General features: G+C 38.2%; 1 protein-coding gene across 1 annotated transcript in view; it reads right to left on the reverse strand.

Annotated features, from left to right (window-relative positions):
• The window catches only part of LOC133529839 (lateral signaling target protein 2 homolog), a 59,274-nt gene that overhangs the window by 16,833 nt on the left and 21,055 nt on the right, over positions 1-21,386 (reverse strand). Inside the window, exons 2-7 of the mRNA XM_061867649.1 lie at positions 18,318-18,458; positions 2,964-3,101; positions 2,264-2,454; positions 1,557-1,704; positions 1,113-1,218; positions 236-391 (exon numbers count right to left, since the gene is read on the reverse strand). Of these exons, the coding sequence (XP_061723633.1) occupies positions 236-391; positions 1,113-1,218; positions 1,557-1,704; positions 2,264-2,454; positions 2,964-3,101; positions 18,318-18,458 (880 nt within the window). The remainder of the gene's footprint in view (positions 1-235; positions 392-1,112; positions 1,219-1,556; positions 1,705-2,263; positions 2,455-2,963; positions 3,102-18,317; positions 18,459-21,386) is intronic.

Consider the following 21,386-nt stretch of genomic DNA (forward strand, 5'->3'; position numbering starts at 1 on the left):
TTAGACGTCAGAAGCCACTTAGGAGAAATTCTCATTGGTACAGAGTAACCGCTCGAGGGCTATACTATAGGCTCCCGCCGGTCTAGTGTCCACAGGAGACAACGTATCTTATGAAGGAGGTCATGCCTCCGCACTAATGACTCCGATGATGTGTTTCGTCCTTTTTTACGGGATAAAGCGTATACGTATTCAATGGAATAAAATAAAGCACTAGAAAGAAATATCATCAACTTACCATGCGGTATCTCCAACCCAGCTAAACTGGAGACATCTTCGTTGGTACAGAGTAACCGCTCGAGGGCTATAAGCTCCCGCCGGTCTAGCGTCCACAGGAGAGAGCGGATCTTGTGAAGGAGGGTGCGGAATGGACGGAACATGTCTGACATCTCCTCTGAAATACATAGAAAAGCTTTTCGTAAAATCAGTGTATTACGTCTAGGTAGGAGACAAGAACACAATTAGGTTCTATTTTCTAAGGAAAACAAATTTCCATCACTCGTATTTGGGTAAAACTGTCGTAGAATTTAAGATTTGAGGCATATCGTTGATACCAAGCAGAGTTCCCTACGCCGGATCTTCACAAAACAGAAGTTCTTTTTCTTTTCTTTACACATCGGTGCACATTTTTGACATTTTAAAGTTTATTATGACACGCCTGAATTGAACATTAACTAATTTTGACCTGGGACGTCATTCAAGTTTCAAAATAGCACAACCATTGTGAGTAATTCACATTCATTCGATATTTACCAGTCGCTTTTCGGTGAAGGAAAACATCGTGAGGAAACCGGACTGATCCCAACAAGGCCTAGTTTACCCTCTGGGTTGGAAGGTCAGATGGCAGTCGCTTTCGTAAAAACTAGTGCCTACGCCAAATCTTGGGATTAGTTGTCAAGCGGACCCCAGGCTCCCATGAGCCGTGGCAAAATGCCGGGACAACGCGAGGAAGAAGAAGACAACCATTGTGAGTAATTATATGTTACTCCATAATGTGTCATACGAAGATTAAACTTTTTTGCCAGATCATCTCACAGGCAAGTTTAGCATTTTGATTTTAGGATATCAATTCCATTAGCAGAATTGACTACCTATGCAGAATTTTCGGAACATACCTGGTGACTTGTCTATGCTCAAAGGCCCGCTCGAGTATATTAATAGCCCGCTGACGATGGCGAGCCGTGGCACGGCGAACATCAAAGCTGGGTCGTACGAGTCCACCTAAATCACACAAAATTGGGTTACTACAAAAAGTCTAAATATGTTTTCCGTTGAAATTTATTGAAAAGTTCATCCTCATGTTCTTCTCGTTTTGATAGTGAAAAAAGGGTTGTCAATGGCACCGTATCCTTTAACCTTTTGACGGGCAAACTTTAAAATAGAAGTCTGGTCTGGTCTTTAATCTGGCAAAACAGGGTTCGATTTTCCATAATTTCTGATACTCGTAAATCCATTAAAGGGTTAAAACTAACGGCAGGAAGTTTGTCTGCTTCTATACTTTTGGCCAAGCCTGTCTAGACCTTTGCGTTTACAAACCTCGTTCTAAAAATAAGACCAACCTGTTCCTGTGTAAGAAGTGACTGCTTCAAAGCTCTCCTTAGACTCTCCGAGAACAGTACGCATATGAGTTGTTGTGCTTCGAACTCGTGAGGGGTCTTCACGTTCACCATGGCGCTCACGTAGCAAAGCTCAAACTCTGCAAACAACCTGGAAAAAAGGGAAAAAAAAATGTTTAGCCAACCTATTTCATGGCCAGCATGACTGATGATATAACTGACAGCTGCGGCGGCTCTCTTAAAACTGTGACATGAGTTTCACCTAGTTATATTAAGATTCTGAATGAAAACTTTCATCAACTAATAAGCGGTGCATATTTTTGAAATATTCCAAGTCGACATGCAATTTCGGTTGTCTTGCTTGTATGGTGATAATAATTTCCTGATATACTTAGCTAACTACGAGGGCTTCGTCACCCCAAAATATTGGTGTTTTGCTCTATTTTGCACTTCGAGTCAGTTGGATATCCCAAGGCCCCCAAAGTCGAACAGATCCAGTATCTTATGGTGGTGACGATTCTCAGACAGGAGATCCAATCTCCGAAATATTTGAGGGCTACATCGCTCCAATGGTATCAAGTTCTAGGTCGACCAATGGGACGTTTACCAGGACAATCTCTTTTCACAACACAATCCGTCTACAAAGCGACACATCTCGGGGTGTCCAACGGAGACGTATGGCTTTGATTGGTATTGATGTACACACTTACTTGTCAAATATTCTAAGACTCTCATGCAGCATGTCATCCTGCTGCGACAGAGCCAGGCCTCTGGGTCGCAAGCATTGCTCTCTGAGCAACGACCGGACGGTCTCCAGGCTTCTGGTGAGAGCTTTGGCCAGGGGTCGCATCGCGGCTGATTCTTCCTCGCGATTCATTATGGATGAACCGGCGGCTAGACACTGGAAATAGAGAAATATTCAAAGTTAAAAACTGAAGTGATACTTCGACTCGTCAAGCATCTGGAGGGATAAAAGTCATCACGAGAAAGATATAAAGTAAGGAATTAGGTATGAATGCGTAGGACTTTACGAGGAAGGCAAATGAAAAGGTGGATTGTGTGTGAGACTGCACGCAGTAAGTGAATAATTCATTCATTCATTCATTCATTTCAGTTTAGCTGTGCGAGGCAGGAAGTTTCTGAAGAAACGCACAGTTGAGGACTGCCAAGTGCAAACCATCTAAGTAGTGAAGATGGGAATATTGTGTGTGTCCATGATTGATTCTCGCCACGTGCTGGTCTATGATGTGTGATCATGAGTGACCTGACTAAAAAGAGCTGTACTAACCTCCGTACCGAACCACAACTGACTAGCCAAGTTTTCCTGGAGCACGTAAGACTCGCCACGCGCTCATCACCGAGGACCGGATCTATGATCTTTGGTTATGACTGACTAAGAGAAGCTGTTACCTCTGCACCGAACCACAGCTGGCCAGCCAAATTGTCCTGGAGCACATCCTCTGGAAACTTGACGCGGAAGCCTCTCGCCACGCGCTCGTCGCCGAGGAGCTGGTCCATGATCTGGCTGATGATGTTCAACACTCGATCCTGAAACGGAAGTTTAAGAATTAATACACGTTTGTTGTTTTGGTGCATTTTTATGAATATAGAAACAACAACTACAAAATTAAAGTATGATTTTCTCACTAGATCTATTTTGGATCTACAGACTGGATCTATCAAGAATGAAGGGATATGAAGAGTCCAGACGAAACAACAGGCTTCTATTAAGAAATAACGTTTTTATGACGTTTAACCTTCTTAGATTCGTTTAAAAACGTAGGCTACAAAAACTAATAATGGACACCTCATTCAGCAAAATCGTCTCATAGTTCTGATGCTACGATTGAAAACAAGACGACACATACATAGACTGCTAAAACCCTTCCTTTTGGATTTGCCATAATCGAGTAAAATGTGCATTTATTACTTACTAAACGGCGAGGCGCGACCTCGTTAGCGAACGGGGTGGTTGGCGAAATGCCACGGCACGCACAACCTTTAGGGGTGACTTGTCCGATAAAATAACAATGCTATGGAATTTCATAAGGGGTATTTTTTGGCCGACTACTCAAGGTTTAGGTTGATGTATGGCATAAACGGTTTGACAGTGTGTATTAATATAAGAGGTATGTCAAAAAAGTAAATGGTCTTAAAAAACACTGCTAATATTTTTTATACTGTAACGAGCTATGCCTACGAATCTGCGCGGTGTCGTCCAACTTCTAAAATCTAAATAACTACCTAGCCTAAGTCTAAACCCAGGACTGAAGCGTTCGATTCAGAGGTGTCGCCGCTCATCACATTTATAATATAGTACGCATGTTGCTGTATTGTAGAGACAAGTATGTTAGTATAGGTGTAAAGGGTATTAAATACCAAGCAAATATGCAATGAAATACATTGTCAAACAAGATAGAAACAAATGTATTCATATTTTACTGTACACAATGCTCTCTGAACTAAGATACAGCACATAGTTGCCTCTATTGGCCATGAGTCATACCATTCACATAGTCGACTGAGAATAAGCCTTATTAAAAACACATAAGGCCTATGGTTATTTATTGAGTTGCCACGATAGCCACGTTCCGTACTAGCACGTGTAGTATCACAATGCCAGTCTGTATGTCAGTCGAAAAGGTATTTTGAAGTAAGTAAAACACGTCACATAAGACCTTTTTGCGCGGACGTGTGTATCAATCATATGGGACGCAATCTTAACCTCATATCTTCTAGTTAAATTCTAGCAATTTCAACTTTGTTCCGAGAAGTTAAAGTTCAATCTCCTGGTAATGGTTAAAACATGATGAGGTGTAGTAAATTAGTCTTGTTTATTATATGTAGATAACAAACAAATGTGTCGTACTTAGTAAAAAGAGACGTTAGGGCGCTTGGAGATGTTGCCATTATTAAAACCCATTTAAACGGCTCGAAAACTTGCATGCAATATTCGATACATTGCTAACTAAAGCTAACAATGCATTCAGTCGATCGGCCAAATACCGCGATGTAACAAAAATCTAAATGGAGCAAGTCTTAATGGGGCTTTAATATTTAATACAAACTCTACGCTTCTCCACGTTGGCGCCTCTTGCTCTAAGTCACTTTTTAGACTGAATCACAATAAAATATTAGCTTTGAAACAATAACATTACAATTGTATTTAAATTAACAGCATTCGTACGAAGCAATGTCAACCGAAATGTATTTATAATAAAGTCGTTTATTTTAAGTGTAAAAAAGAGTTTGTGCAAGACATAAGTGGTATAAATTAATTATAAATGTTGAATGTCAAGTACGACACACGCTACTTTTAATTGGCGACATGGTAATCGTATCATAAATAAACATAAGTAGGTATGGCAAATGCTTAGCCACTTAATTGGTTGAAATCAGGTGCTTTTCTTTTGTTTGTAAATACTGTAGTAAATAGTAATTAAAAGTGGATTAAACATTTAAAAATAATTTTAATTAACATTTCGGTTTCGGGGCGATCGTCCACTATCGTCTTAAGAAACACAGTAATGGTGGCCATGGCCATAACCTAATCAATATAAGTACTTAAAATGATCTGTAGACTTTATTATCAAGACATTAGCGAAAACCTATTTCACCACGCTGACAATATTGACACGTGACACTTTTCTGTATATTTCCGGGCGGATAAAAGAAAGACAATACGTAGAGTCAGTAGATATTTACTTATTGGACCACCATGTATGGCAAATTGGCATTGCAAGGTAACAATTGTCTCAGTGGTGAAACAGGGGCCTGGCCATACGAAGAAAAAGTGCCATAAAGGAGGTAGTTAATGACAAAGTGACTGCATTTTCTCGGATGTTTTGAAAAAAATTGGGAACGGATTCTTATTTTGCACCGAAATAATCTCCAATATCATGTGAAACTAAAAACCTTGCAACATATTTAAAGTCCTGCCAATTTTCTTCCCGGTTCCATATTGGGATATCCACCTACAATTTAGGAGGGATTTGTACTTTATTATATTTATATATAGAGTTAGAGCCGGCGTAGCTTTATGTGACGCTCATAAGCGCATTGTAATATGCCTCCTTGGAATATAGACTATCTTTGCCTTATCTTAAAACTGGAATAGTACAGTAACTATATTGGCTGCACTGGCTTTTCAATACAACTACATATATTGAAAAGCCAGTGCAAACTTTCTACCGTTTGTGTCCAACGTTCAAGTAATTGGAAAGCTGCAGAACAGGTGCGTTTTGTATTAATTCAATGTTCCATTTATCTTCAAATAGGCTCTACATTGTATAAAACAAACGACCATAAACTATATAGAGTATAGGCCCGATTCGAAGAATGATTAAGACACATTTAAGATCTTGGAAAGATCTTTAAAAAATAGATAACTAAACGACATGTCAAAATTGACGTTTATTTCGATTCCGCTGTAATCCCAATATCTATCTACGATATTTCTAACGTCAAAGTACATACGACATATAAACGATATCTAAATGAGAACTTATAAACCAGAACTTATCGTTATCGTATCTCAATCTTCGAATCGGGCCGTTAATCATAAACTTGCTTGCTTGTCTATTGTAACAAAAATTACGCGGTTTGAAAAAATAGTGACTCAACCAAACAGCTGTCTGTATCTAGTAGGGATGTTGACTGTATTTAAAATAAAACATTACACACCACGCTCGAAATAAAGCACTAGAAAATGATCGAAGAATTGTGGACCATTATTAAATAAATCAGAAAGAACTACATATAATGAATAGGTAACTTACCGTGATGTCACATGTATGTTTCATACAAACTATGGAGTAGGTATTATAGCTAATCGTTATATGACAATTCGAAATAAGAAGCTGATTTTATTTATCAGTCAAACACCCTATTTCTTATAATGGTCACCACTATAAGCTGTTTGGTATAGAATCAATGTTTTAATCTAATTCTTAATGATAATAATGATCGCCTTCCTCCCAATATTAGGAACTGTACCTATACAGACAGATGTTTATTACCGAATCACTGTTTCTTCAAGCCACGCAATGTTTAGCATGATGTTGAACAAGTTTACGTTAGGTACACCAAACTGTGTTTATGGTAACGTCTGTGTTTCGAATTCAGTCACAACTATGACTCAGGCAGTAAGAGGTATATTTTCGTACTATATTGAGATAGGATCGAAATCCTTGTGGTTGCTCTTGGTCGCTCTACCGAAAAGACAACTATATGGAGTTATGGTCGAAAGCAGGCGAAGGTTGAGCCAAATTTGGTAACATAAAGGGCCGGATGGTATAAACGCATAAGGTAGACCATAATTCTGTTGCCCAAAGATTGGTCCCTTCAACCTTATTTAAAGGTAACTTCCTTAGAAAAATCTGGGCATATGACTGTACTATAGGGAGTCATTAAATTGTTTACCATATAGCTAAAGATTTTCTACTGTTTGACACCAAGAGACGGATGCATAGTTTCGTCTTTCACAACAACGTGACTAAGATAAGTCTGGGACATAGTTAATTTGCTATTATATGATAAGAAAGTTAAGTTATTCCGCTTTCACACAACGATTCCAATATTGCTAATAAATTTTGCATATATACAGATTGCAATAGCCAAGACAAACTGAAATGAACCCTATAGAATTTAATGTTATAAATGAGTAAGTAATTAAGTGTAAAAATCCCGACCTTTGAACATGATTTAGGATCGTCTAAATAAACAGGCCCTAAGGCAAGTGTACACGCTCGTAAGGGCCTTATAGGATAAAAATAAATTATATATTATTTCCGAAATGGACTTTTTGCGAAAATTTGCGTCTTTGAGAAAGTTTGACTTAATTTAAGCTCAGGAATGCACCCTTAAAATAAACGAAATAAATCGGAAAGAAAAAGAAAAAAAAACACGATGTAGAGTGAGTAAACAGGTAAATACCAAAATAAAATACGTACAAACAGCAACACTCTAAACTGACTACCGTAGATCTTACGAATCTTTTGCAATATAATAAGATTTATTTGTGAGTTAACAGTGTGGACGATTGTACACCTGTTTAAAAAATATCATAAGAAAGCGAGGATTTGATCCCGCGACAGCCAAGACCTTTGAACGTTTTATGAGTTAACCTTAGCACAGCTTTGTCTAGATTAATCTAGTTCCAATCTAGATTTAAAAAAAAAGCGGCCAAGTGCGAGTCGGACTCGCCCAGGAACCCTTCATGGGCGAGTCCGACTCGCATGACATATAAAAAAAAACTACTTACTAGATCTCGTTCAACATTTTACCACTTTGGACACACATTTTTTCACTTTGGAGGTGTCTCTCGCGCAAACTATTCACTTTACAAAAAAATTATATTAGGAACCTAAATATCATTTTTGAAGACCTATCCATAGATACCCCACACGAAAAAAATTTTTTTTTTTTAATTTTATGACGTATTAAAAAAAACTACTCACTAGATCTCGTTCAAACCAATTTTCGTTGGAAGTTTGCATCGTAATGTATATCATATATTTTTTTTAGATTTTTCATTCTGTTATTTTAGAAGTTACAGGGGGGGGGACACACTTTTTTTCACTTTGGAAGGTTCTCTCGCGCAAACTATTCAGTTTAGAAAATAATAATATTAGAAACATTAATATCATTTTTGAAGACCTATCCATAGATACCCCACATGTATGGGTATGATGAAAAAAAAATTTTTTTTTAATTTTCATGACGTATTAAAAAAAAACTACTTACTAGATCTCGTTCAAACCAATTTTCGGTGGAAGTTTACATGGCAATGTATATCATATATTTTTTTTAGATTTTTCATTCTGTTATTTTAGAAGTTACGGGGGGGGGGGACACATTTTACCACTTTGGAAGTGTCTCTCGCGCAAACTATTCATTTTAGAAAAAAATGATATTTTAAACCTCAATATCATTTTTAAAGACCTATCCATAGATACCCCACACGTATGGGTTTGATGAAAAAAGATTTTTTGTGTTTCAGTTCTAAGTATGGGGAACCCCCAAAATTTATTGTTTTTTTTTCTATTTTTGTGTGAAAATCTTAATGCGGTTCATAGAATACATCCACTTACTAAGTTTGAACAGTACAGCTCTTATAGTTTCGGAAAAAAGTGGCTGTGACAGAATCGGACAGACAGACGGACATGACGAATCTATAAGGGTTCCGTTTTTTGCCATTTGGCTACGGAACCCTAAAAACGTGTTTTACAAAACAGGTCAGGCATACTGTAGTTGATAACTTACAATGTAAATCGACTGCCCGTTTTACTCGCGCTTTACAAAGAAATGATTAGGATCAATTAGATAAAGTTATAGAGACATATTTTTATAATTCTAAGTTGGAGAGGAAAACGAAATAACATACCAGACAGTCCATATCAAAAGGGACCTTATGACGGTCGGCGGCAGTCGGTTTCTGAATCTTAAACATTGAAGAAGAAGAAGAAGAGAAAAATTAAAATCGCTATTCTTCAAGAAAGGCATAAATAGTCTTGAGGAAATCAATATATGTTTACTTCTACAAAAGGGTATGACGTATTTCTAACCAAGAATAATGTCAGGGGTTACGGAAAATACGCGATGCGTCAATAAACAGGATTTGCTAACGTAAAATGTCTCAATAAGCGCGTAGACATGAAACGCAGTGGCGATATGAGATGACGTATTTAGACAAATATTTTGTTTATAAGTTTGTGCATTTTTTGGCAGAAGGAACGATTTTGGAAAATTCCCGGAAATCTATAACGGGACATCTTACACAAATCTACCTAGTCCCACAGTAAGCTCAACAAGGCTTGTATTGACGACGATATATATAATAGATAGATAAAGATAAATACATAGAAAACATCCATAGCTCATGAACAAATAAGTCAAGAACAAACCTCCTCCTGCTTCGTAGGCAGGATTAAGCAGGATCACTCCCGATTAGGCTACAACTGTTTTCGTCACATCTAGGTAACATGTACAGTCAGCTGTGTAGAGATAGTTAACCTCCTCTGCATACAAACTTACCGCCTGTACATTTTTTAAACGAGAAATTTGCGAAGTCGTTAACTCGCCTTAATACCCCATCAGGTCTGTAACTGACGATACCTCAGCGTGTCTCAATAACTCGAGTTTGAATGAAATCCGTCGTAACTTCAGCATGACGTCAGAGACACTGACCTCCGCAACATTCAGTTAGTAACATCAATTCGCGTACCATTCAGCGGACCAAGGATAACGAGGCCTGTTGCAACTGCAACGAATACCATCTTTATGTTAATTTGTGTTTTTTTTTTTCAACCTTAGATTCAATGACTGTACATCATGGAATGCAAGGTTTCCACTGTTTAAAGTATATGTAACGAGCAGATTTGTTAAAATATCTTAACACGCGCTCTATGGATCGTGTCATTCACGAAGACGCGTGTCTTAACTAGTAATAACATGTTATTAAAACTTAGATTAAAAGTGGATGACACGAACTGTAACACTGAATGAATGAAATTTTAACACTTCAGTCTTTTGTGACAGGGCGAATACGCCATCGTACAAAAATTATTAGAGAATCGCACAACATCAGTGTTATACATACGAGTCACACACACACACATCGTTCACATATACAGAATCAGAGTCTATACACATCATTGTGTTCCAGAGCAGTTTAAAATATATATTATTTTTTGTAACCACGGCAACGTGGTACAAGAAAAACTTGCAATTTATCCAAACTGCATACATTCATTTTGAACTTTCCGTCATATCGTTGCTAATCGAACTGAGATTCTGTCAATCTGTACTGTATTAGACAATCTAACGCCGCATGGTGAAGTGAGGTAATTTAATTCAGGGCGGAATGAAGCGTGTCTGTTCAGTGTGAAATACTATTACTTATTCGTCTGTCGACAATACAAACACGAGTGTATTTTAAACAGTTTTTTAACTAAAGTTGTCAAAACAAGTTGTGAAACGGCAAATACCATAAACTATTCGAATAACTTATTAGATCAAAAAGCAAAACAAAACAGACTCTCTTTTGCATTTAAAACATTAAAGGATGATGTCACCAGCGCTCGCCCGCACTAATTTCCATAAATGAAGCGAAAATACGCAAAACCGCTTACAGCTCTGCCGGTTCTACTTAATAAGTACATTAATACTAAGAATTAGAGAGGAAATCTATGGAGGAAACCTTTGTATTATTACTATTACTAGAATCTGCCTGCAATCTGTTGTTGTGTGATCACATTTTCAATATTAGAATGATATCATGTCTCTGTAATTTTTAGGGTTCCGTGCCCAAAGGGTAAAACGGGACCCTATTACTAAGACTCCGCTATCCGTCCGTCCGTCTGTCACCAGTTGAAATTTTCACAGATGATGTATTTCTGTTGCCGCTATAACAACAAATACTAAAAAGTACGGAACCCTCGGTGGGCGAGTCTGACTCGCACTTGTCCGGTTTTTTATATAGCTATTTTTGATACGAATTGAAGATTTTAAAAAGCTGCCAGAAGCGTCCGGCGCGTACCAATGAGTTTGGAACTTATACTGTACAAAACATCATTTGATATGAGTTGTTCTGTGAAGAAAAACTTCGTGAGGAAACTTGCATACATCTGCAAAAAAAATTACAAATGTGTGTATGTAGTTAGGGGCAAAGGCTGAGGGTCTGAGGGGTTACGGGTATTCCGAACGCCGAATTCTTTGGACATATTATTGACGAAGGGACTCTTTACGTTTTGATGATATTTCTGGTTGTTCAGTAGTAGTCAGAGAGCTCTACTAGACAACCAAAAATATAATTCAAAATGTCGAAACACTTCGTCAAAAATGTGTTCCAAGAAATTAGTGGAACGAAAATATTGACCCTGAGACGACATTCATACGATACGTAGGTTCGTAAGATTTCATTTGGTAAGATAAATTACTTCGACACACTTGAAAAACAGCAACATTCAGTCCATAGTCGCATAAATGCAATATCTGTATCATGACGTCACTCCGAACTCCATAACCGTTTAAAACGAAAATACACGAACCGCTTATGCTCAAGGATTACGAGATCGCTTGCATCAATTGTTTATTTACATCGGAGGTCGAACGCTTAGTGATGACACATTAACACCATTCAAGTGAAAAGTGGTATGGAGCTAAGTTGTGAATATTTTTGTAGAACATTGCGGTTCTGTAAAATATTAGGTTCATCTTAAAATTCTTCTGTTATTGATTTCACGGTCTTTGGTATCCTCTTTTACCATAAGTCAATGCTGTTATGTCGGTTTTCAGATTGGATGTGGATCGTGTGTGCTGCTTCGGTGTTGGAGCAGGACATCACTATTACGTGCATAATGTTGTTTCGCCTCACACACCAGAGCCGTGTGCGAATCCGCATAACCATAATTCTCCTTTTGTAAGTAATGTGGAAAAATGGAACAGATTGTGTTATATTTGACGATTTAAAAATGCAAAGTAAATTAAATGGTTAATTATCTTCCAGACAGACGTTGTTTATCATTTGGACATTAATGTCGCCACTCCTATTATATAGTTAGTGTTTCAAACACGCAATACACAAGGGTTTATTTGAATGTCGATGGCGGTACACTGTTTTGGCAAATTCTATGGCTACTTCTGCGATTGGAAAAGGTTCAAACGGGATAAAGCATCGGCCATACGTTCTCTCACGACATTGGCGCACCGTTTATGCAGCAAACAAAACAGCAACGCACAAGACAAAGCAGTGTAGTCCCGGTGGTGTCAGTCATTAACTTATTAAAGATTGCTGGGTCCGTTGAATGAGGAGAGCTCCCAGCAGAATAAGTTAACGTGCTTTACCTATTGGTTACCTGTCGTTGTAATTCACTTACCTAAGTAACATTTTACATACCGGTTTTTCACTTGGGACAAACCAGCCATTATTTAAAAACAGGGAGCAAACAAGGTCACATTCGGGCATAGCAATGAATTAATCTTGTTATACAATTTACATTTTTTAAGCAGATACCGTTAGGTTTTACCAGGTTATCTTATGGGAATTGGAAATACCATTAGGTCCAAATAAAAAAATCCCTTAATATATGGACTAGATGTTTAGTCGGTCAAGTTCATGTAGTTATTTTACTAGCCACACTCCGCGTAGTGAAATTATAGGTCATATACTGAACAACTTTTATTATGGTATCAATACCGAAATCGCGAAAAAAAATTGGCTGTTTCATACATTCCGGCTGATGTGATGCCGCTGATTTCCATGGGACAGGCCTATTTTTTTTTCGTGATTTCGGCATTGGTCCCATAATATAGTACATTACGATACAAGTGCGAAAAACAGGAAATTCGAAACGAGTGGCGATAAATTAAAACACGACCGAAGGGAGTGTTTTAAATCGACACGAGATGCGAATTACTTATTCGCACATGTATCGTACAACGTTTTACAGTACATATGGCGCTTTAAATGTTCGACACAGTAACGTAATATGCTAATTTTCGCACAAGTGCGGTAAAGTAGCACCATATGTACTGTAAAAAGTTTTTCAGTATGACCTATAAATTCACTGTGCAGAATATGGCGGGTGAAAATAAATTCAGCCTATATAAAAAGTTTTTTTAAACCACAAGGCAAAGTTTGTGGCATTATTTCTGTGTGTCATCCAATAACCATTATAGCTATTTTAGTAGTTTTGACGAATTAAAGACTTACAAAACAGAAATAGAACCTCATCACAAGGTCACGTGCCCTTTAGAACCATTTTCCTTCCAACAATAAGTCAAACATTATAAAAATTTCATATGACCTGACCAGCTAAGCCTATTTGCTTCATGCGTATTCTAAAATCGATAGGTTGTTACTTTAATTCAACCTTAGCCGTCCTTCTGCCTAATCAGCGTGTGAAACATTTTACGACTTGTTTTGAAGTGACGCATCTTTAAACAATAAAATCTAAGAATGCGGTGCTTGCTTGCTTGCTTCCCGAACTTCGCGCTCATCTTGATACTTCGCGCGTAGTCTATTTGCTTTTGTGCTACCTTATTCTATAAGTTCATATACGGCAAAACGGCTTTTACCGTTTAAAGTAAAACAACAAGAATCAATCGAAACATCGCAACTACAGAATTGAAGTGTGTGTTTAGACTAATCTACATGGAAAATTTAGAGGCTTGGATCGGTTCCATTTACCTGTAAAATGAAAATGTTTAAAAAAAAATTCTGCTTTAAAAGTTGTAACGGCAAGTACAGAAATATAGTCGATGCCATGAATAACCAATTCACCAAACAATACTTTCATAAGTTTTGTAATTGCTGAGATAAATCAAGATACCTGACGTGAAAATTTACAATGCATCATCTTAAAGGAAAACCTACATTCTAGAGCATTTCGTAAATCAATTTCCATATCGTGTCGCGTTGTTCTTGCTAACATTACATGCAAAAGTAACTTTTGGTCTGTCTGTTCTGTTATGTTCACGATGAAACCGCTGAACCTATTGAGATGCAATTCGTTAGGACATAGTTGTAGTTCCGCGGAACGACATAGTTTTCATCTCGAAAATTATAATTTTACGCAGACTCAGTGGCAGAAGCTTGTAAGTTTATAAGTATTAAATTCCCAACACTTTCAGTGCAACCTTTCTACTAACAGCCACACAGTTTAACTGACTAAGGAAACCTAGACTTTATCTCTTTGCATTAAGGTTCATGGACGGCCAGTTAACACTGTCGATGGTAGTACAGTCACCTGCAGTAAAATTATCGCGCTACAAATAAGATCGTGGCAGATATTTTTGCGGCCTTCGTTGTGTAACACATTATTGCAGGTGACTGTACTAACAGCAACACTCCAAACTGATATTACACATTATGTCGTTGACATAAGGATCCCGAACGATGAGTTAACAATGTACACTCAAGGGCAAAGTGTAAATTCTATACTAGCTATTAGAATTTCGTCGTTTTGACTAAGTAGGTACCATTTAGAATCTGTTTTATAATATTTCTTATCACAGAAGAAAGTTGGCAGCGATTTTGACAGCTTAGACAGTGCAAGTGTTATTTTAAACGTCAAACTTCTATTAAATTATGACGTTTACTTAACACTTGCACAGACTGGGCTATCACAATCGCTGCCAACTTATCTTGGTCTGACTCTAATGATCATTTGGTGGAGTTTCAAGAATACATTACTTTAATAACTCTTTTGTGTAAGTATAATACGTGACCCAGTGATGAAAAGCAGTTATTCAATGACACATTGTATTGTGAACAGTCATGCTCTATGCTGGTTCATTCATAGATTAATTAAGGAAAAAACATGGGTATGAAGAACAACAATGAGCTTTTTTCAACAAATTTCAATGAACTGTTTTTAATTGTATACACAGTCACAGTTATAATACTTATAATACATTGACAAAACAAAAATATAACGACTTACGCGCTTGACAATAAATAAAGTTCGTGCTCTCTTTTTATCCCTTTGCCCGAGTCGAAATTGTTTGACCTTGACAGTATGAAACATAAATGCGACTTTTTTTCTGTAGAGTAAATAAATGCTCATTAAAATAGATGACACCCCTCCCTGTCACCTCTTATGTTTAAAGATGTCATGAAATGGGACTGGGACAGTGACTGACTGGATGTCCTTAGATACCTCCCTAAAGGGAGGTATGAGAAGCCGTGTCCGCCTTTCGGCTATGACGGCTGTGGCGAGTCGCTATCGTCGTCGTTTTGGGGACGACTTTGCAGCTGTAGTTAGCCAGCTCTTCGCTACCGATCGTTAACGAACCCCACGACTCCTAGCCCAGTGATACCGTTTGAGCGGGGCCGGGTTCCGGGGCCGCGATGAAGGCGACCGGCAGCTTAAGCTGGCGTGTGCGGCGTGGTGGGACAGTGACGAGCACTGGGACATCTACCTAGAGCAGGGGTCGGCAAACCGCGGATCGCGAGCCGCATGCGGCTCTTTGGTTTGAACCTGCAATTGTGGCCCTTCAAGGCACCCAAACCAATTAGACCAATCAGATCAACTTTTGTGGCTCTTTGATATTCCTAAAACTGACGACTTCTACTGTGGATGGTTTCTCTTCAAAAGTCGCCGGACCTAGAGGAATGCTCTCAAATATTCCACATACGATTTTGGAGGCGTTAATCAAAGTTGATTGACAACCTTCCGTGATAGGCGAATATGCGAGAAAGAAAGTTGCTTATACAATTTCCCTCCTGACGAGTACTTTTTTGTCAATTTTTTTTAATCTTGATACAAGCTTTTATCGCTGACTGTACTTTTCTTTCAACAGAAAAGATAGTCTGTGTTTCCGCATGAGTACAATCAGGGTCTCTTCAAGCTCTAGCCTAAATAGGTAGGTATCTCATAGGTAAGCGTGCTCCACCGTAGACCGCAACATCACTTACCATCAGGTGAGATCGTGTTCAAACGCCTGCCTATCCTCCATATAAAAAAGGCAACTTATACTCATCGTGACATACTTCTACAGCTTGCCCCTTTCTCTATAGTTTCGTTGTATGAGATTTGGCTTAAAGGGCTGGCATCCAGGCCATAAAATTCAAAACTTAAAAAACCAAGAACTTGACACAGACCAGCAAATCCCATTAGGATGCGTTGTTTTATCACAGAGTTCCTATGGCCATATCATTGTCACCCAACTTCAACAACCAATCGAATAATGGAAAATGGGTCTAACTTAGCTTGCAAGATTCGACAAGAATATATATACAAAAATATCAAGTTAAATAAAAGCTTGTAAAATTAAATGTATCGGAGAGTAAAAGTAGACTGCACTTGAAACAGTTCCAAACAGATGTTTTTTCTTTACAAATCTTGGTAGCAAAGTAATACTTTTCCGCTCACGTCATAGCTTGATAAGCCATCATGCAAGGTAATCTCTATTGTAAACAAAGTATTTACGTAGTTCTGTTGAGTCTATTTATATTATTCTTTGTTCCAAAAATATGTTTAATTAATAAGCTATTACAAGTTGTCTAAATGAAAACTAAATATTTTCATAAGAATGACAATTATAATTGACACAAGTTCACCAATAAGGCAGCTGTCCTACTGCCTATGTGCCGATGATCTATTTAGTAGTAAAGGCGATTTTTTTTCTTTGCGTGTGTTTGCCTTTACTCTGTATAAGTCTACTAATTATTTCAAGCGAAGAAAAAAGTTGCGCGTTGATTTTCTAGTAGAGGGCAGCTGAATATTGCGACAAAAATTAGTTTATTTTATATATTACTTTTTTTACATCCTTCAAATAATACAAATCACCTCAGTTAAACGGTAGAGGCTTACCAATAAATTTATGCGTACTAGCTTTCATTCACACTCTCCGATCTAAATTGAATCAAGTCAAAATCAAATCCTATTCCACTAAACACGAAATATACCTACACACTAAATGGAATTTCACCTTTAAATTAGCCAAGCACGTTGATGGTATCAAAACAAAGAGATTACAATGTTTTTTTCGCATATTGACCAACAGAAATTACCCATAATAGGTACTTAGTCAGCGGCAAAACAATTAAAATAGGTATTCTTTATAACGCAACTCTGTATTATGAGTCATAAAACGTAAGTTACCCATTCAATAGCATACTAGCTGTAATCATAGCATTTTGCACTCCTTACGCTTCAAGGAATCTCATACACACAAATTTTCAAGACCGCAGTAATAAAAATAAGCGTACTTGGTGTTATGTACGTATGTTTTCACAGGTTAATTTATGTTTCCCCATATGCCTATGACCAGAACTATAGTTTTTGTGTCTGCCCCCTTTCATTTTAATGAGTAGGAGCAAGATTTTATAAGTAGGTCGTGAGGGGATCGAAAACGGAATTAGATCTTTGTATATATCGATGTGTATGTCACTGCAGAGATAACTGACCCTGCATGGAAAATTGTTTGGGGGTCACCTATATCTGCACCTGACTGTATATCGATATTTTTATACTTCCGTTACTAGTTGGAAATTGGTTAGCGAAAATGAACCTTAAAAGTCAATTGTAGTCCCAGTTTAGTTTTGATAGCTGCTGGTAAGATAAAATAGCCATCTCTGGCAAACAAACAACCCGACTGTTATAGGATTTTTCTTCATAACCTTTGTTAAAGCAAGGTTAAACGAGTGCAAGAGGAACAAATACTTCCTCTTACGCATTTGCATGATACGCACAACTCCGCTGCAAGGTTTAAGCCTTCATTCGTTTCCACTTAGGATAATCTGGCTACCGACGTTGCTTAAGAATGGGACCTAAAAACAGGCCTCAGTCGAAGTATCTGTACCGACCAGGCAAGTGAAATAGCAGCCAAGTTATAAGGATTTTACGGTTGAACTCATGAATGCTTGTCATATTAAACGACAAGCATATTAAATGAGGCTGAATAATCTTACGTACTACGCAAAATACGTAAAGCGGGCACAATTGTTTGCGGCGATGTACGTTGTATCCACCGACGCCATGCATGATGCATCAAAGGTCCACCAATTTGGTCTTAACACTCAAAAGCCGCTGAGCTTTCAAACCTCGCCAAAAACCGGGAGAAATATGCGGAATTGTGAATCTTCACTAGTTGAAGAGGCACTAGAACAGACGTCTCCAATCTTTTCTACTTGAAGGGCAAGGTCAAGCCTTTGGCTCTACTGCTTACTTTTTGCAAGCTGGATTATAGTGCCTTTAGCTTGCCCGCTTCCTTTCCGTGGGCGCTTACATCGGATCCTGTGGATAAGGAGTCCCTTACCTGAGCATGCCTCAGTTGGTTGACGAGTGTGGAGCACCTCTCCGGATCCTTCCGGCCGTCGAACGAGTCCAGCTCCGCGGCGACCATGTTGAGGGCATCGTCGGCGAAGAAGAACTGTGCGAGCAGCGACCGGTCGTCCCTCTGGAACAGGATGATTTGTTAGATCAAGAACAATATAGCTATATCGAGGTTCATGGTTCAACTTAGCATTAAAGATTTGGGGTCATTATTTTCAAAGACTGTCCGACTATCTCAGAAGGTAATATATTTTAAGGGAATACATAACTCTCTATAGTCTACACCAATTGACGGATTGCATGCAGACTGCAGTATGTGATATAGGACTATAACTCAACTCTCGTTAGTGACTGACGTTTTTTTTAGGACGACAGGAGTCAATACAGATAAAGATAAAGTAAGAGCGAATCGCCTAGCGTGGTATGGGCATGTGATGCGGAGGGATGAAAGTCATGTGACGAGAAAGGTATTACGAATGAATGGAATAGGAAAAGGTGGATGGATTATGTGAGAAATGACATGAAACGAACACGAGTGAATGATGAATACACGAACACGAGTGAACAATAAATGTCGGGTGACAGAAAGATATGGAAGAAAAAGACATGCTGCGCCGACCCCAAGGAATGGGATAAGGGCAAGCGAATGATGATGATGATGATGAGGAGTCAATACAGATACTTTTTTCCAATCGGCCAAATTTCAATGACGGTTCATTTGAAGTTATACTATGCACCTGAGCGCGTACCTGTGTTAGACGTAAATGAATTTGACACATCAGCGTCATCTATCGAAACACTGTGGCAAAGAAAGAAGTGACGGCACAATACAATTCCTACTCAACCAAGACTGTCGATAATAAGATACCTATTGATGTAAATCGTTTACAAAAACGCCAAGGTTATACTGAAAAATAATAATTGGTTCCCAGTTTTCCTACAGAATATAAACAGGTGGAAAATGGAAAGGTTTTAATAGTAATAAAGACATGAAACCAGCCTAGCGTGAAGACCTTGATCGCCATTCACTAGACACGCGTTTGGTGACTCACTAATATACATGTAACTTAAATGTTTTGAATCTGATACGGAATCGAATTGAATCGAAGATAACAAAAGCTTATAAGTAATGCAATATTTTGGTACCATCGAGCCGATCTGATGGGTGAGACACGAGGTGGCCATGGGAACTCTGTGATATATGTAATATAATTGTGTTTAGAATTTTCAGAATTGACTCGATGGGTATTAGTTGCCTGTGGTAAGAAAAGAACAGTCAGCGATAAAAGCTTGTATCAAAAATGAAATTTTTATCAAAAACTTATTTTACAGTTTAACTCACGTATTTTGGTCACTTGCACGACATATGTGTTTCGAAAGCCTATGTCTCCATTTTCAAGCATTTATCGCGCATGAGTAGCGGTCACGATGGCCGCGCGAGTGACTAAAATGTTTTAGTAAACGTTTACACACATATACACACACGCACAGATTTTTTGGTACATTAAAAATACGTGAATTAAACCGTGAAATTAGCTGAATGTTAGTATGACTCACGACAGTTTAGATTCGTTTGATAAATAATCGTTGTTTATGTAGGTATATGTAGTTTACTATGATGCATTCCATCAGTGTGTCATTTACGTGATGTGTTCTTTTGATACTTTTCAAGCTTAACTAGTCTCAAAATCAGAATAAGGTAAATTTCGCATGAAAAAATAATAAATATTCATGCAGATACAATATGCGGGAATCCCGTGAACGTAAGGTTTAAGGGCGTTGGATTTTCCTTATTGGCTGCAGACTACCTATAAAAGTGAACAAGACAACCTTTGTTGGATTTTATGTATGTTTTTACGTTTCCGTGGATGCAAAAATATTGGCGGAAACTAGTGTTTTGTAAAAGGGAATCGATTCTTAATTAGGTTAGTTATTGTAAAGGTCTGTCAGTGTCAAGCCATTTGGTATGTAGCGGGTGCCAAACAAAGTAAAAAAAACAATCAGACATATAAAGACAAACCATTTTTTAACTACGTAGCTTTTTGACTACACTTTCGCCTTGTTTATGTGCGTTAAGACCTTAAGATTACTTTAAAAATGGGCGTAAATGGTCTGGGGAGAGGCGTGTAGTTTAAAAATGGTCTATCTCTTACTTGATGTAGGTAGGTACGGTCAAGGAATTTATTTTCCTACCCATTTCGTACCTTATCACAGTGACAAACAACATGAAACTCGCTAGATACCTCATACTATTGTCACTGTGACAAGGTACGAAATGGGTAGGAAATTAAATTCTTTGACTGTACCTACATCACTTTGTCCATTGGTCGGTCTTCGCATAAAAGTCTATTCAAATTTCTTCTTGGAACTTAGAAATAATTTCGTCAACTGATTCATTTCTTGGCAAATACATACTTCAGAAACAAAACTACCTGAGTCAGACAGGATGGTAATCGCTTATTTTCGTAGTTACCGGAAGGTTCATTCAACGGTCACAATGTCCGATCGATCCAGTCTGTTTGATAACTGGGTTCAGCGATGAATAGGTCATTTAAAACATTGTGCATTATCTAATCGCTGCTAAATAACTTTCACTTGTATTAACGCGATGTACCTACAGTATGCCGCTACAAACGTAAGTATATTTTCACTTATCGCATTATTGGAGTGATCTATTGCTTTAGCTAACGCACTCTTTTAACTTTATGAAACGAGGTTAAAGTACCACCCCGCGGACTGTAACCCACCCAAACGTCCGGGGCGAAAAATGGGGACGCGTCCCATGACACTGGCAGCGTTGCCCCGTTGAATTGTCACCGAGACCTGTTGGACCAGATGCGCTCCGCAGCGAGGATCGCAACCAAATTTCTGATAAATTCCTTAGCATCCGCAACCCAAGATCCTACAGTCTGGTCTACATCGCAACTGGTATGAAGTCATACAATGGTTCTGAGGCAGAGAGTGTATGTTTCAGCTTAGCCGCATACTCTGCTGCCGAACCAGCAACACTTATAAGATGCGCCTCATAAGATGCACTGACCCGCCTACCAAG

The sequence above is a fragment of the Cydia pomonella genome, chromosome 21, assembly GCF_033807575.1.
Source record: "Cydia pomonella isolate Wapato2018A chromosome 21, ilCydPomo1, whole genome shotgun sequence".
Lineage (NCBI taxonomy): Eukaryota > Metazoa > Arthropoda > Insecta > Lepidoptera > Tortricidae > Cydia > Cydia pomonella.